At 34.7% G+C, this 16,224-nt stretch overlaps 3 protein-coding genes across 8 annotated transcripts in view; 2 read left to right on the top strand and 1 right to left on the bottom strand.

Annotated features, from left to right (window-relative positions):
- Positions 1 to 489: 489 nt before the first annotated feature.
- On the bottom strand, positions 490 to 7,074 carry pfdn4 (prefoldin subunit 4). 3 transcript variants are annotated; one of them, XM_016246867.1, is made up of 4 exons: positions 7,006 to 7,074; positions 4,406 to 4,513; positions 4,190 to 4,330; positions 490 to 843 (listed from the first exon to the last, which is right to left on the bottom strand). In XM_016246867.1, the coding sequence occupies exons 1-4, from the start codon at positions 7,012 to 7,014 to the stop codon at positions 712 to 714; spliced, it is 390 nt and encodes a 129-aa protein (XP_016102353.1). In that variant the 5' UTR covers positions 7,015 to 7,074; the 3' UTR covers positions 490 to 711. The 3 variants fall into 3 exon arrangements, with proteins under 3 accessions (XP_016102353.1, XP_016102352.1, XP_016102351.1); XM_016246866.1 differs by lacking the exon at positions 7,006 to 7,074 and adding an exon at positions 5,437 to 5,647; XM_016246865.1 differs by lacking the exon at positions 7,006 to 7,074 and adding an exon at positions 5,160 to 5,386.
- A 3,134-nt stretch (positions 7,075 to 10,208) lies between these two features.
- Positions 10,209 to 16,224, top strand: part of LOC107562265 (neurofilament heavy polypeptide-like) — a 19,909-nt gene continuing 13,893 nt past the window's right edge. For 3 of the 4 annotated variants that reach the window (XM_016246883.1, XM_016246882.1, XM_016246884.1), the window contains exons 1-4: positions 10,211 to 10,540; positions 10,843 to 10,897; positions 11,683 to 11,758; positions 12,378 to 12,706. In XM_016246883.1, the coding sequence (XP_016102369.1) occupies positions 10,862 to 10,897; positions 11,683 to 11,758; positions 12,378 to 12,706 (441 nt within the window). In that variant the 5' untranslated portion in view covers positions 10,211 to 10,540; positions 10,843 to 10,861. Of the gene's footprint in view, positions 10,541 to 10,842; positions 10,898 to 11,682; positions 11,759 to 12,377; positions 12,707 to 16,224 lie in introns of all 4 variants that reach the window. The other variant, XM_016246881.1, reaches the window with a different exon arrangement.
- Positions 13,585 to 14,980, top strand: LOC107562266 (uncharacterized). The gene has a single exon (XM_016246887.1). It carries the CDS (start codon positions 13,778 to 13,780, stop codon positions 14,891 to 14,893), a length of 1,116 nt encoding a protein of 371 aa, XP_016102373.1. The 5' UTR covers positions 13,585 to 13,777; the 3' UTR covers positions 14,894 to 14,980.

Here is a 16,224-nt window from a genome sequence, read left to right on the forward strand (position 1 = left end):
TGTATTTCTGTGGCAGAATTACAGCACCACATACTGGTCTGGCATGTATACTACATCATTTTGTGTTGGTTTCGTGTGGACGCAGATATTTCTTGAGACGAGGAGAAAAAAAAATCGGATAGGGAAAGCTCTGGCTTTGTGTAGACGTAGTCTTAATTCATCCTTGCTGAATAAAAGTATTAATTTCTTTCAAAAACTGACCTTAAACTTTTGAATGATAGTCTAAGTTTTAAAATAAACATTAAATAACTAACATTAAACAAATCTTTTAGCTGACACTTTTATCCAAAGCGACTCCAAGTTCACTTAATACGCTATTCCCTCTGAGGTTAAAAGTCTTGCTCAAGGGCACAATGGTTAGATATGAGCTGAAAGTTGCAACTTTCCCATTATCAGCTCAAAACTTTACCCACTATGCTAAGCCTACATAATTGCACCAATAATAATAATACAAAATGAATTAGAAAACTGAAACAGATGGAAACAATGTAAATATTTAGCTTTTTTTATTTTTACATCAGTGCCTCTCATTCTCTCTTGCTGGATGCTTTAAACCACCTGTATGCAACAGCTCAAACAATTCACTAAACATAACGACATGTGAAATGCAACAAACATCAGAGTTAACAGGGCGAGAGCTTGTCAGAATAGAAATGCCATTTCCTGTTGGAGACTGACAGTCTGTGAGGTCAAGTCCACATGTTTGAAGTCTCAGCTCTCATCTGCCTCTAGATTGATGTTGTTTCCAAACTTGGCATATAACTGAACCTTCAAATCTCCAAGAAGCCCCTGTATGGACGACACGCGGCCCTCCAGAGCTTTGATCTCATCCTGCAGAGCTTCCTGTGGAGACCAGAATATAAGTATGGAAATGTTGAGCGCTACAACCAGGCTTCAAAACAAACACTCGGCAAGTACAAATCGGTTTAGCAAAGCAAAGAACGTTAGACGCCAGTTGGCCGGTAACTTGTTCAGGGATTGCAAAAATTAGATCAAAAATTCCAATAAAGGAAAAAAATATCCTTTAACATCTAACAACTCTGTATCTAGTCAGTTTTTTCTTGCTTGATGGTTTTGCGTTAGGTACTTGTATTCAATTGTAACTCGATTTGTGCTAATACTAGTCAAATCTGTATATTGAATAATATGCGTTAAATAACAGGGCAGCCCAGACAGAAACTACAAGAGTTAATGTTTAATAAAATGCTAGATAAAGTTACCAAAATACCAATATTAACCAGGGAAAAAACAAAACAAAACAAAAAAACCCCAATGAAGGACTTTTCATTATGAACAATCCTGAAATACAATGGGACTTTTATTTTGAAATGTCAATGCTTTACTATTATTAGCTACTTGTTCAGAAAAAAAGAGGGAGATAAAATATGCACTCTTTACAACCATCTACAACATAAAGAAAACATTATCATATTTCATCAACAGTCGATAATAATCAATCTACTGACATAATGTGCAGTTTTCATTGATTGCATACTTTGAAATATACAGTGCTTTTGAAGTTTAATAAACATATTAGGCCGTATGCCCAAATTTGAGACCTCTTAAAATGATTTAAGATATTTAAGACTTTTTAAATACCTGCAGGTAGGCATGGGCTGGTATGAGATTTTGATGGTATGATAACCTTAAGCAAAAATATCACGGTATCATGGTATTGTTGTTACAGCTCTAAAATGTGTTATTTTTAACTGACTGGGTAAAAAAAAAACACGTATGTTGTTTTTGAGCAACATACAGAATATTAGGGACAGTAGAATTACTGTCCCTAGTACAGTTATTTAATTTTTGTTATATAATTCATATACATATCATTTCATATAATTTAGTTATATAATTTCATATACATAATTTGATTTAATAATAACCCAATTTGAAGCAAAAACAGAATGTTCTGACTAGCTTTGTGAAATTATACTACATGCCTGAACGAAGCAAACAGCAGAAGCTCTGAATGAGATGCAGATTCACTCTCTGACAGCAGGAGGCGCTAATGGAACAGCAGATATAGTGTTTCCTTGCTTACCGCTGTAAACAAAGCAGCGCTGCACTGAAACACTGCTTTAATATGAACTATACAGAGACGAGATGAAAAGAAAATACCACGCAAACTTTTCTGAAGACAGTCAGTTCCCCTCAGAAACATTCATATAAACCCCCAAATCAATATTAAGGATTTTCTTCCAATAGTTTGTGCATCATGAACAGTGAGTGATCTGCCTGCTACAGTATTTTTCTCTGTGTGTCCATCTTCAGCATCTCTGGCCTGTGTTGACAGGCGTTTACAGACTTCATATTTTCACATAAATGACATTTTGGAAAGCGATTGCATTGCAACGCAGTTTGTGCAAGTCCAGAACAGAGACGAGTTTAGGGCTGCCACTAATGACTATTTTTATTTTGATTACTCTATCGACTAATTTATCGATTAATCGGTTAATCTAAACAATTAATTTCCCACCAAAAAAAATCTATTTTACTTAAGAATATTTTATTAACTATATTTTATTAAACCAAATGAAATCCAAATTTCTATGAAATCCTTTTTTTTTTTTTTTTGCAAAAAAAATCACTGAAATCACCAAATCAATGAAATAAAAGTTCAGTATTATAGTGTAAGAATGACAACATATCCACGTGTTCTAGTCTACTAATAATAAAACTATAATAAAAAACTCTTTTTAATTTATTATAGGAGAAAAATGTAAATGTGCAGTATTTCTGGAAAAAAAATAAATACATTTTTTTTTTATATAAAATCAATTAATTGGAGATGCTTTTGATTATTAAAAATGTAATGGAACCATTAAAATGGAATCCAGAAAATATAAAGATAAAACTGTAAAACTCAATTAATTAGACTTTTGATTAATACAATTTAATTTGACCATTAAAACAGAGTATAGAAAAAATTAAAATGGAACAAAACTGAATTTGGAAATCAAATGGATTTCATAGTGCCCTATAATTATAATACATTTTTTTGTGGTAACAAAAATAGATGTAAGGGGACAATAGCCTTTAAAATTACTTAAAATACATATATAACAGCAATGAGGCAATAATAATTAGTTCAAATAAAGTATCAAAAGCAAGAAATCATATGGTTTTATTGAACAAAATTTTAAATGCATAATATATTATAAACAATAGAGCTAATGTACATTACGCATTACACCAAAGGCCTGCAGGGGGCGCCAACGGCCTGATGATTATTTTTACACATTGCTGTGCGATCTAATCCTTGTTTAATATTGACCAAGCACCATTTCATTCAAATGTCCACTTAATCTTTAATATTTGGCCATTTCTTTACAACAGAAATGCTATAGCCACTGTAATTAAATGAATATGTGGACATCAAAACGTGTAAACACAGAGTGAGGGTTTGAGCTTTTATTTTGAAACCGCGATTTATTCTCCTGAGTTTGCGTAGATTTATAACTGATTTACCTTACAAATCTGATGAAATGGCGCATGTTGCGTTCCCAGATGAACGTTATAATAAACCCAAACTCATGCAGAGATGGCGTTTGAGACCCTCCACACATGTAAATGATAACAGTTCCTGTGGAACTACTGTGAACGGAGCCGCTGTGTGACGCATGTACTTAACCTACATGCATGTAAATAATTAAAGCGCATATACTGTATTAGAACGGCATTGCATATGATTTAATTAAATTGTAGCATTTGTGAATTCACAATTATGCTTAATTATGATTTTTAAATGGGTTTAATATATCATGCAGCCTTGGGAAACAGTCTAAAAATGTGTTTTATGGATTCTCGTCCGTGAAATGCGCCACTTCCATTTTGCCAGTTAGTCGACGCGAGCAAAATGAAGTCGAGGATTTAAAAAAAATCAAATAGTCAAATAAAATCGACGAATCACGACAGCCCTAGACGAGTTGCTTGCAATAAGACAAAAAACGTCCGGTTGCCGATCTAGTACACATATTATACGTCCTCCTGCAGTAACCTGAGGTTAAGTCACGTGCAAAAACACAACGATTTTAGTCGAATCAACTCTTGTGAGATTTGAACCTACAACCTTTCCAGCCCAGATCTTTAACCACTAGGCTACAAGTTTTTCCAGATTGAGGCAAGGCTCAGTAGGGCTCCCTAGCTCTGTGGGAGACACACAAACACACAGGGTTTGGTCCCTCACCTTCGCAGCCTCCAGCATTTCCTGCGTCTCTTCTTGAGAGTGACTGATGAACACGTCTCCGATCTGATACGGGATCAGCAGTGCATCGTCCTCACACATCATGAGGTCGTCACTGGCATCCTCCAGATTCTGTAAGGATTTCTGCATGAAAAAGGTTTGATCAGCATCCGCCTGAACAAAATGCAAACTAGAATGCATTTCAAACCATCCATTTACCTTTTTGGCCTCGATTTCATCTTTAAGTTCAGACATCCGATTTGTATTCCTGGCAAACTTGTTGATCTTTTGCTGGTCCTCAAATGTTACATTGACATCTTCAGCTGCCTGTCATGATTCCAGCAAGTTTTTTTTATTAAAATAATGCATTTATTCCAATATGAATGAATCCTTCTGCTCTCTATATTAAAATGCACATTAGAAGTTAAAAAAAAGTATATTTATGAGTAAAGGAATCTATAAACTCAATAAATAATGTTGTTCGTATACTGTGTCTGTAGACATACACAGTGCTTTAAAATATGAAGTTAGAGCAAATAAACACAGAATTATATTTAAATGTTGTGATATAAAAATAAAAAATAATAAAGTAATTTTCTTTGATGCACTGAATGTTGTTTGAATGTTAAAATCTGCACAGTTGGTTTGATTTACAATTGTTATATATATTTAAAAAATTCGGTATATAACACTTGAAGCTGAATATTATATATATATATATATATATCATTTTTTTTCATTGTGCATTTCAATTAATCTCAATCAAACTGCAGTTGGGTTATTTTGATTAGGTTAAAGAAATTACTAAAAATACAGCTAACTAACGCAATAAAAACATAACATAATAAAAAACACGATTTTTGAACATTTTTAAACGGAGTTCTGTTTTTGCAAATAAACTCTTCATATATAAAATAGGCATAAAGCTGTAATTTTATGAAATAAGCACACAGTGACGCTAGCAGATATTTACTTGCCCATAAGCAGAAGGAAAATGATTTACAGCTGAAAGATGAACTTGTATGTAAATAAAAATGAAAAGCAAATGCCAGAAAGTCATCACAATAATGTGGCGTTAGCCATTTAACGTTAGCTGCTCTCACAAGCAGTGAAAACAAACACTCTCCAGAGTCACTCTGCTCTCTCAATCCTTCACTGTTTTCGCTGTTTCAGAGCCACTAGCACGTTACTAAACAAGGGCTAAAATACGACGGGAATCTAGACAGAGAGCCGTTTATTTGAACACATACCACTCCTTTCTTCATGGTGGCTGCCATCTTGAAGAATGGGAAGCGGACTGCGTGCGCGCGGCGGAATGGAGCACGTGGGCATTCATGAGTTCGTCGCGAGCTGCTGTTGCCTTTTCAAAAACGTGCTACTTTTGTCAGATGGAGAATTAAATATATGGACTTTTTTTCCCCACATTTCTGGATTTCTCAGCAGCGGAAGTCGTCACAGTTAGGGTAACTTCAACAGCAGTGAATAGGGAGAGTAGACCTACCACAAATATATTTTTAGCATTCCCATTTGCTCAAATAGCAAAAGAAAAACTCCACGATAGTGTTTTCATGACTTTTACATAAGGGAAAAAATTGAGAGAGACTGATAACGGCAGTCAGAAGAGAGAACGATGTCAAATTTGCGTCCCTCTCATAGACGGTGCATTAGTATGGAGGACGAAACCTGCAAAAACAATAAATAAATAAATACACAAATAAATAAATAAAGGTGTGTATAAATACACCAATTCTTGTTTAAATACATATAGAAATAATTAAACGTGATTAAAGTAGGCAAATAAATAATATAAATTGCTGGGCAAATGGAAAATGTTTAAGGAAATGCTAAACTCATCCTATTTATTTTCCTTTGATCACTCATTTATTTCTGAATGTAGTTCCACATTTATTTTTCCTCTGCGCAACATGCTAATGAGAGGGTGTCAACCATGGACTTGGTCGGGGTCATGTCATAGCTGGGGGCGCGGCTTTCCCTCTGACAGGAAATGCATGGTAGGGATGGGCGATACCCCTTATTTTGTTTTCGATACGATACCGATATTTTTCAAGGCAGTATCGTCGATATCGATACCGATTCGATACTTCTGCACTAATCTTTTAAATTGTGAAATGTATGAAATTATTAAATTACTAAGAGTAAAATAGGTAATGAAAACCACTTAACTTTATGTTTAAAACGCATTTGAACCCGTTTAATCCCAAATTTTTCCCAGACATGAAAATATCCATATGGTGTAACGTTTCATTAGTAACGCTTTGAAATAAGAAATAATTTCTTTTCATTTTTTTGGAAAAGTGTGTGAAAAATTGTATTTTATGGCGCGCAGGCAAACGCTCAAGCGCGTCACACACGATCCGCCTACTCTTGCATAATTGACACCCTCTCATTAGCATGTTGCGCAGAGGGGAAAAAAAAGTGGAACAACATTCAGAAATAAATGAGTGATCAAAGGAAAATAGTTAGGATGAGTTTAGCATTTCCTTAAACATTTTCCATTTGCCCACCAATTTATATTACTTATTTGCCTACTTTCATCATATATATAATTATTTATTTATGTATTTAAACAAGAATATGTGTATTTATGTATACATTTATTTATTTATTTGTGTATTTATTTATTTATTTATTTATTTATTGTTTTTGCAGGTTTCGTCCTCCATAATATAATACAAAGTATAGTGTTGTAAATGTACATACATTTAAAATATAAATCAAAATATTTAAAAAAAAAAAAAAAAAAAACCTTGAGGATTTACGATAAAGATGACCGTTAAACGCTTCTTGCGACTACCTACGTTTTGCATTTCGGTTTTCTTGAAATTATCCACAGTTTCTTTGTGGGTAGGATTTTCAGAACACTTACTGACATCTTCTGGACAGTAGATTTATTTTCACATAGATTGAAGTTGAACCAGAAGCCAACTTTTTCTTTTGTCCCAGGTATTGATTTCCATTTTCCATTTTCCACCTGTGTCGATGTGGCCTTTTTAAAGAACCAGAAATAATAAATAAATAAGCATCTTAAAAATATGTCATATTTCACAACTAAATGTTATTGTAGGCCTACTTGTTTACTTTCTAAAAACCCACAGGGCCACAAGTGGCCATATGAAGAAAACCCCATAGGCCTACTTACATTCAGCTTTGTCAACTGACTTGTCTGGATAAACTCCATCTTTACTGTAGTTATTTTGGTTGTTCCTATTGTATTTTGTAGTCATTTTGAAATGCATTTGTGATTTATTATGTGCTTTTATCTGATGCATTTTCTTTTTCAATTCAATTGTATTGCTAAGTAGAAAAACTGAACCTCTTGACATCTCAAAATGTCTTCTTTTATGTTTTTAAGAAATGCACGACAGACAATGAAGACGGAATCTTCATTTTTGGGTGAACCATCTCTTTCAGCCACAGAATAGCCATGGAATCGAGTGTCCAATGTGCTTCTGGTAAGTCGTGCCACAGGACACGAGCTGTTGAATATTGAGTTAACATAATGACAGCGAACACAACATGACTGAACAAACTCGCTGTGGTTGCTAGTGCTAGTTTCTTAAACGTCCTCTTTGTAAACAGCGTTACACCCAAAGACAAATATTGGGATGATATGCAATTTCCTCGCTTTTTCTCAACATATATGATTGTTTTTAATAGCTGTCATTAATTTACATGTGTATATTTGATTATCGATGACAAATATTAATTCGATAAATGTGAAAACTTCTGTGCAGCCTTATATCTTAATGAAAACATGCTCCGTTTGGATGATTTAGTGGAATGCCTTTGAGGTTTTTCAAGGTTTTTCGCTGTTAGCATGTTGCAAGAATTCCTTTCATGGTGGCAGATCAAGTTGACAGTGACCACGAAGGAATTTGCTTTTCGCCCCCAGTGTGTACATTTACAATGTGACTCTGTATCCATGAGCGGCGCTTACATGACAAAATCTCACCCTCTGCTGATCTGCTCCTTTGTTCCTTGTCATGCTTTCTGTTGAATAGGAAAATGCAGCGTATATATTAGAGTGTTTGACATTCATTTAATAAGATATTAAAGAGTTTACAGTACGTTTTGGCAAAGCGAGAGGATTCCTCAGCTCAAATGACCATGTGTGAATTGAATTTAATGGGAATGGACTGAAATGACTGAAATGGCCTGACTGGGCCCGTGGGAGACAGTTGGCACGTGTTTCGACTGTATTTATGCATGTTGTGCCATGTAAAGAATTGTATTATGTTGAGAAAATATCGTAAAGGTCAAGTAGATTGATAATTTATGCTAAAACAATCTAGAAAAAGGGTGTGCAATATAAGTAGGGGTTCACAATGACACGTATTTAACATCAATTCATTTTCGTTTGAATTAATCAAGCTGTATTAGCGCTGAATAACTCATATAAAAAGTAAATGTCCTTTTTTTTGTTTTTGTATGTGTGTGAAAGCTCTGCATTCTGTGTTGTTTATGTGATAAAGTATTGTAACCTTGAGTGAACCTGCTGTAACGTAAGACAAATTCCAGACTCACTCTGACAATAAAGTGTATCGTATCGTATCGTATCGTATCAATTATGCTGTGATTACATCACATCACAATGCAGGAGAACCATCAACTTTATGTAAGCCTATACCTACTTTTGTTGTCTGTTTTTTTTTCTCTTTCAATGATAGTATTTTTTCATATCAAGGTTTGCATTGAAGTACTTTTTCTATATTATTATTCCTATATTTTTCAAACAGTCTAATAACGAGAGACTCATCATTGTTAATATTTCAAAATTAAGTCTGATGATTTTTTTTTTTACAATATACTGATTAATTAATCAAATGAATTGCAGTGCATCTCATATGTCAATATTTGCTTTAGAAGTCAAAATGTAGTTTCCATATTATTGAACATGAGCCACTGTAGTGTGCAGCAGTCTATTGTACAAATGCTTTGTATTTAGATGGTACTTTGCTTTAGGATTTATTTTACAATCTGGAGCCGATGATCAAAACCAGGGTTCATCATGATACCCAAACACATCAACAAAAATGTTTGATGATGAGCTTAAACTGATCAGTTTAACGGGCTGGAAAAGATCAAATAGTCTGGTTAATGAATCTTCAGTGAAGTCCAGAACAGGGTATTGTAGTTAAGCAAACTCAAACTAAAACCATTTCAAGAAAGAAAGATTGACTGAATTCAAATAAAATATAAAACAGCATGTTACTATTACTTGTCAACTCTACAAAAAAAAAACTACAAATTACAAAAACACCAAATAAAATAACTAAAGCTTTAATTAAAATGAAAATGGATATACGAAAAATAAAATATGACTCAAAATATGAATAAAAGCTACAATAATATCACATTGAAAATCTAGGATTTAAAATCTAATTTAAGCTTTAATGTAAACGATTTTTTGGATTTGTCCTACTTCAGTTAAAACACAAGATGCTCTTTGAAATATATCAAAATATGAGCATCTTTCTGACACTGATATTCATTTTCATTTACAAAACAGCAAAATTGTGAAATACTATTACAATAATAAAAATGTAATTTATTCCTGTGATGCAAAGCTGAATTTTCAGCATCATTACTCCAGTCTTCAGTGTCACATGATCCGTCATAAATCATACTAATATGCTGATTTGCTGCTCAAGAAACATTTCTGATCATTAACAATGTTGAAAACCATTGTGCTGCTTCATATTCTTTCAGGATACTTTGATTAATAGAAACTTCAAAAGAACACATTTTCACATCATAACTCCTACAATTAAGTGTTTTTTATGTTCCTTCCCATGTATTCTGCAGGTGAGCAATCATTAAATAAATAAAGGCTTAGGCTGGTAAAGCCTGATGTCATGTACTCTGTACTCAAGCTCTGGATGGGAGTCACACTGCGCAAATAAACTTTTGCTATATCCTCTACACGCATCCTGTTTGGGCTCAACCACACCTACAAAACAGGCTGTTCTCAGATCAGCCTGACGCTCTCTCCGGTTCAGTTCTTTGAGTGAAGCAATGGATGAGACGTCTGATGCCTTATCTTTGATGTACAGTATGTGATAATCATGTCACCTTTATTTAGGTGGAATAGCTCATCAGTGAGAAACAATAGGACGTGATCATGAGTTCATCAGTGCTAATAGGTTCATAGGCCAGGTTTTGTCTCACAAGTATCTTAAGGTAATAAGTTTTGAGCCCCACCCTCTCTTAGGACAGGTATATGTGTACACACGCGGGCTGACAGACAGCAGACTGCTGGAGATTACTTTAATCGAGCTTTGGAAACTGTACACTGACTCTAATTGTCAGTTTGGTGCACAAGACAGTGGAAAGGTAAATGCAAATATTTTTTTATTAATTTCAGTATTTTTATTAAACCAGTACACGCAATTGTGTGTTAGCTATAGTAATTATAAATAGTATTTAGTATTTATAATTATCAAGCTTGCATGGGATTGAACCTACAGCCTTTACAAAATCAGGTCATGAGGTACTCCACCCTGCAGCGATCTGCAGTGTTTCTAATTAGGACGTGTGATATGATTCAATGTAACAGACTTATGAAAAATGATTTGTGCATATTTTCATCATTTATATGTTTAATAACTATTTTCGATGTCAATGCTGATATTTAGTTGCTGACTTGAAGCGACCATGGGAAACGAGCATTCAACTCAGAAAAAACATCAGGTGATTTTTTTTCTTTTTTAAATTAGTTTATATTAACATAGCTTTATGCAACATCTATGTTTTTCAGTGAAATATACAAGAAAAATGTATAATTTATTTCCCAGCATTTAATTTTTTTCAGCATTTAGCAACATCATGAATACAGTTGTTAAAAGTACAAATATAATATTTAGTAATATTTTATAATATTTAGTTGTAGACGATAGTTTTCAATTTTATGTCAGCTATGTGTTTGTTTTGGTAGATATTTGTGTATATTCTCCAGTCAGAAAAGGCAGATTATAAATGATTATACATTATGCATTATAAATTCATATAAATTATAATAATTCCCATTTTCCAATTTAATTATGTGATTAAAACCTTTATCACATTAAACTCATGTGATAGCTTTATGTTTACTGAGACAGTTAAACCAGGGTTATTTTAATTAACTAAACTAAAACCATAAAGATCACAAAAAATTAAAAACAAAAAAATCTTAAACTTATTTTATGTTAGCTAGTTTCCAAAGCAACATTTTATTTAAGTTAATTTATTTTAATTTAATTTAATTTAATTGAAATAAAATTCCAAATTCAAAAATTCAAACTGAAACTAAATTAAGAAAAACTATACAGACATGTTTTAAAAAAAAAAAGACAAAAACATACAACAAAATTACCAAAACTTTAACTAAAATTAAAATGGAAAATACTAAAATATACACCATAATAGAATATCAATGAAACTAAAATAAGGTAAAAGAACAACAGATCATGAAACTAACTAATATCATTCACCAGGCAAATGCTGAGAAAAAAGTCCAAAATGGAGAGCTGAATGGACATGCAGTACCAGCTCCAGATGAAGCTGAACCTGGTATGTATCTGAAATACAGCACATTTCTGTTCATGTGACTAAATGTATCGTCCCTCGTAATTTCAACATAAGGATCTACAGGAGTTACTTAAAGTTAAACTGGCAGGCATTTACATTGTTTGGATTAACTCAGCAACTCAACCCACAATCAAGAACATGACTCAAAGCTCTGTATAAACTTTGGGTGTTGTAGTCACATGCATGGTGGATAAAGCAATGTTTAATTTGCATTTTGTGTGCATTGCTAGTTTATTGTTGCTAACACTTTCACAAAGCCTTTATAGAAGTGAAATGCAGTACATGTTCCATGCTCCTTGAATGCAAAATGTTAGATATGCATAGAATGCAGATGCATGCATTTGTTCATGCACATTTTATGAGAGAGTGAAAGCTGTACAATGCACATAGAAATAGGCCAGAAACCTACTTTATGCAAGCATGCAAACGTGTTGTGCTTTTGCATTATTTTGGCTGTAACCTCAAATGTCCTTTGAAATGTCAAGTGTGTATAAGAAGTGGGTGTGTATTATGATTTATGACTGGTCAAAATGATTGAAGGCAATAGATATTATTGTCCCTGTACACTGCATACATAATTTCTTTCATGTTTTTGGTCTAGAGACAAGCAAAAAAGAAGCAGTGGGGCAAAAGAGTGAAACCCCACCAGTGCCTGTCACAAATGAACCAAAACCACCAGAAAAAGAGGAGGTAGACAGCAGTAAAGCCAACGGACCCGCGCATGTGGAAACGACCCCTGAGCAAAAACCGACAGTCGCAACAGATGCAGAACCTCCCAAAAAAGCCCCAAAGCCCAGTGGAGATGAGGTGCCCAACTTCCTTGGTAAAATGTTCAAAAAGAAGAGCGAACCTGTGAAACCTGCAGCAGAAAACAACGATTCAGTTGACGCACTGGCCAAAGCGGTGGATCTGAATATCGACATGCAGACTGTAAGTAGAAGTTGCAAAAATGAAAATTTACTCTCCCTGGAGAAATTTAGCATTGCAACACTTACTCACCAATGGATCCTCTGCAGTGAATGGGTGCCGTCAGAAGGAGAGTCCAAACAGCTGATAAAAACATCAAAGTAATCCACACCACTCCAGTCCATCAGTTAACATCTTATGAAGTGAAAATCTGCTTGTTTGTAAGAAACAAATTCATCTAGACGTAAAACACGTAAAACATCATTTAAATGTTTTTAAATTGTTGCTCCTCTATCCATAATAATGCTTTCTCCAGTGAAAAATATTTATTTTCTGAATCAGGAGAGAAATATGCACAGATCGAACATAGTTTACAAGCCAAATCAGTCCAAAAAGTCTAAATATGTGGGTGGATTTTGACAGCGGGTGGAGAAAGCGTTATTATGGATTATGAACTCATATTTTGGCCAGAAGCAATGGTTTGAAGTTAAAAAGCCTGGATTTGGATTTGTTTCTTACAAAAATGCAGCTTTTGGCTTCACAAGATGTTCACTGATGGACTGGAGTGGTGTGGATTACTTGTAGATTATTGTGATGTTTTTATCAGCTGTTTGGACTCTCATTCTGACGGCACCCATTCACTGCAGAGGATCCATTGGTGAGCAAGTGATATAATGCTACATTTCTCCAAATCTGTTCTGGTGAAGGAACAAACTCATCTAAATCTTGGATGGCCTGAGAGTGAATACATTTTCAACAAATATTCATTTTTTTTTATTTTTTTATTTTTTTATTATTGAACTCTTTCCCCAGTCACTAGATTTCTCTGGTAGCCTCGTCTACAGTGAAACGTGGCTTTATTTTAAACATCAAATATTAGTAATTAGCTATAATTTGTCACATTGCACAGCATTTTTGCTATTAGTGTGGACAGAAACATTATTTGACATTGGAAAATGTATAATGTATAAAAGCTTGAAGTACATTCATCATAAACCAAGAATGCTTTAGTATGTTTTGCTGATGGTTATGGATACCTGAAGTTTTCTGCCGGGCATCTACCAGGTAACAACAAATCCAAGTAAATCGCAAAAAATGTATTGCACTCTGACTCTGACCAATTTCTCATTCCAAAAGGATAAAGTCTTCATTAATGCAGACCAAAAGGAGATTCTTGAGCAAGTCGCAGAGAAGATCAAATTGCAATTGGTTGACACCATTCCCACGCAACCCATAAGTTTGAGTTTTTTGACAAAGAATTCCTCAAATCCAGATTTGCATGCTACACAAGAACCAGTAGCTGTTGTGGAAGAACCAATAACTGAAGAGCCAGTTAAAAGAAAAGCCAGCGAGATACATATAGGATATCTGAAGTCTGAAGATGCAGAACCTAAGACTGAGGAGGATGACAAGGCCTTGAAAGAAGACAAAGAACTTATACAACTTGTTGAAAGCATAATATCGGATGAAAAGAAACAAGCATGTGAGAACGAACCAAATGGAACCAAACATATGAATGAGGAGATTGCACCTATTTCCAAAAACCTGACGAAAGTAGCTGATGAAGCAGTTGGTACCATTGAGGTCTTGTCTCATGTTGAGGAACCAGTCGTTGGAGCTGAAGAGCCATTGCTAGTTGCTGAAGAAATTGCAGATATTGTTGAGGAAATCATGCAGATCACCCAGGAACAAGAAAGCCTTGATGCAGAAGAGTCAGAAGAACTTCAAAGGAACAAGTTCAAGGAGACACTATTAACAACATCAGAGGAACCATTAACATCATCTGTGAAACCAGCACTGATTGCCAAAGAAGAAGCAGCTAATGGATTGGTGGCTGTAGATGAGGAAAGCTGGGAGATCATTGAGGAGCCAGTGAACATCTCCGGGCGTTTAGAAGAACCTGCACTCACTAAAAGTAAATGTAATTCAGCAGATTCTTCTCAATTGCTTTCCCAGCTGAGGTCCGTGTGCACTAAGGTTTTAGAAGATGCTTCATATAAGGCGTTCAGTGTCAATGTATGTGCTGCTGAAAGCACTGTTCACATCACGATTGAGCTTTGCCCGGATGAGCTCACATGTCTGAATAAGGTCAGTTACAATACCGACGAGAAAGCCACAGCATGGACGAACTCACCGCATGCCATTCAATCAAGATGCAAATGTACTAGCTCCTTTCCTCAAGATACTTGTCATCAATTAACAAAAAATTAACATCAACGATCAGATTTGTTCTTGAAGATGACATCGAAACGTACTACAATCAAAACCCATAAATGTGTTGTCTCTATTTACTGTACACTACCAGTCAAAAGTTTGAAATCATTCAGATTTACTTATGTTTTTGAAAGAAATCTCTTATTTTTAACCAAAAACACAGTGAAAACAGTAATATTGTGATACATTATTACAATTTAAAATAACTGTTTTGTGTTTGAATATATTTCATTCTAATATGCTAATTTGGTGCTTAATTGTCAATTATTATTGGTGCTCCATTATTAATAATGCATTATTATCAATGTTGAAAATGATTTTTGCTGCCTAATGTTTGTATGGAAACAAAAATACAAGATTTTTTGATGATTATAAAGTTCAATGAACAGCATTTATTTGAAATAAAAAAAAATCCTTGTAACATTATAAATGTCTTTAATGTCAACTTTGATCAATATTCTGTGGCCTTTCTAAATTTGTATTCATTATTATTCATATTATTTAAAATGTTACTTACCCCAAACTTTTGAATGGTATATATCAGGGTTCCTCAAATCTTGCCCTGGAGGGCCAATGCGCTGCAGAGTTTAGCTCCAACCCTGATCAAACTCACCTACCTGTGATTTTCTAATGATCCTGAAGACACCGATTAGCTTGCTCAGGTGTGTTTGATTAGGGTTAGAGCTAAACTCTGCAGGAAAGTGGATCTTGTGGGCCAGATTTGAGGATCCCTGGTATATATAAAACATATACACTCACTGGCTACTTTATTAGGTACACCTTGCTAGTACTGGGTTGGACCCCCTTTTGCCTTCAGAACTGCCTTAATTCTTTGTGGCATAGATTCAACAAGGTTTTGGAAACATTCCTCAGAGATTTTGGTCCATATTGACACGATAGCATCACGCAGTTGCTGCAGATTTGTCGGCTGCACATTCATGATGCAAATCTCCCGTTCCGCCACATCCCAAAGGTGCTCTATTGGATTGAGATCTGGTGACTGTGTAGGCCATTTGAGTAAAGTGAACTCATTGTCATGTTCAAGAAACCAGTCTGAGATGATTTGAGCTTTGTGACAGGGTGCATTATCCTGCTGGAAGTAGCCATCAGAAGATGGGTACACTGTAGTCATAAAGGGATGGACATGGTCAGCAACAATACTCAAGTAGGCTGTGGCATTTAAACCATGCTCAATTGGTACTAAGGGGCCCAAAGTGTGCCAAGAAAATATCCCCCACACCATTACACCACCACCACCAGCCTGAACCGTTGAGACAAGGCAGGATGGATCCATGCTTTCATGTTCTTTACGCCAAATTCTGACCCTA

This window comes from Sinocyclocheilus grahami, unplaced genomic scaffold (genome assembly GCF_001515645.1).
Source record: "Sinocyclocheilus grahami isolate Dianchi unplaced genomic scaffold, SAMN03320097.WGS_v1.1 scaffold815.1, whole genome shotgun sequence".
NCBI classification, from domain to species: domain Eukaryota; kingdom Metazoa; phylum Chordata; class Actinopteri; order Cypriniformes; family Cyprinidae; genus Sinocyclocheilus; species Sinocyclocheilus grahami.

Bases quoted from the DNA above. Each gene is read 5' to 3' on its own strand.
- pfdn4 (XM_016246865.1), bottom strand. From the start codon at position 5,246: ATGACTTTCTGGCATTTGCTTTTCATTTTTATTTACATACAAGTTCAT. The intron at 4,514-5,159 runs GTAAATATCTGC...GAATCATGACAG, and splicing joins TTCCTTCTGCTTATGGGCAA to GCAGCTGAAGATGTCAATGT. The intron at 4,331-4,405 runs GTAAATGGATGG...TTTTTCATGCAG, and splicing joins ATGAAATCGAGGCCAAAAAG to AAATCCTTACAGAATCTGGA.
- LOC107562266 (XM_016246887.1), top strand. From the start codon at position 13,778: ATGTATTGCACTCTGACTCTGACCAATTTCTCATTCCAAAAGGATAAA.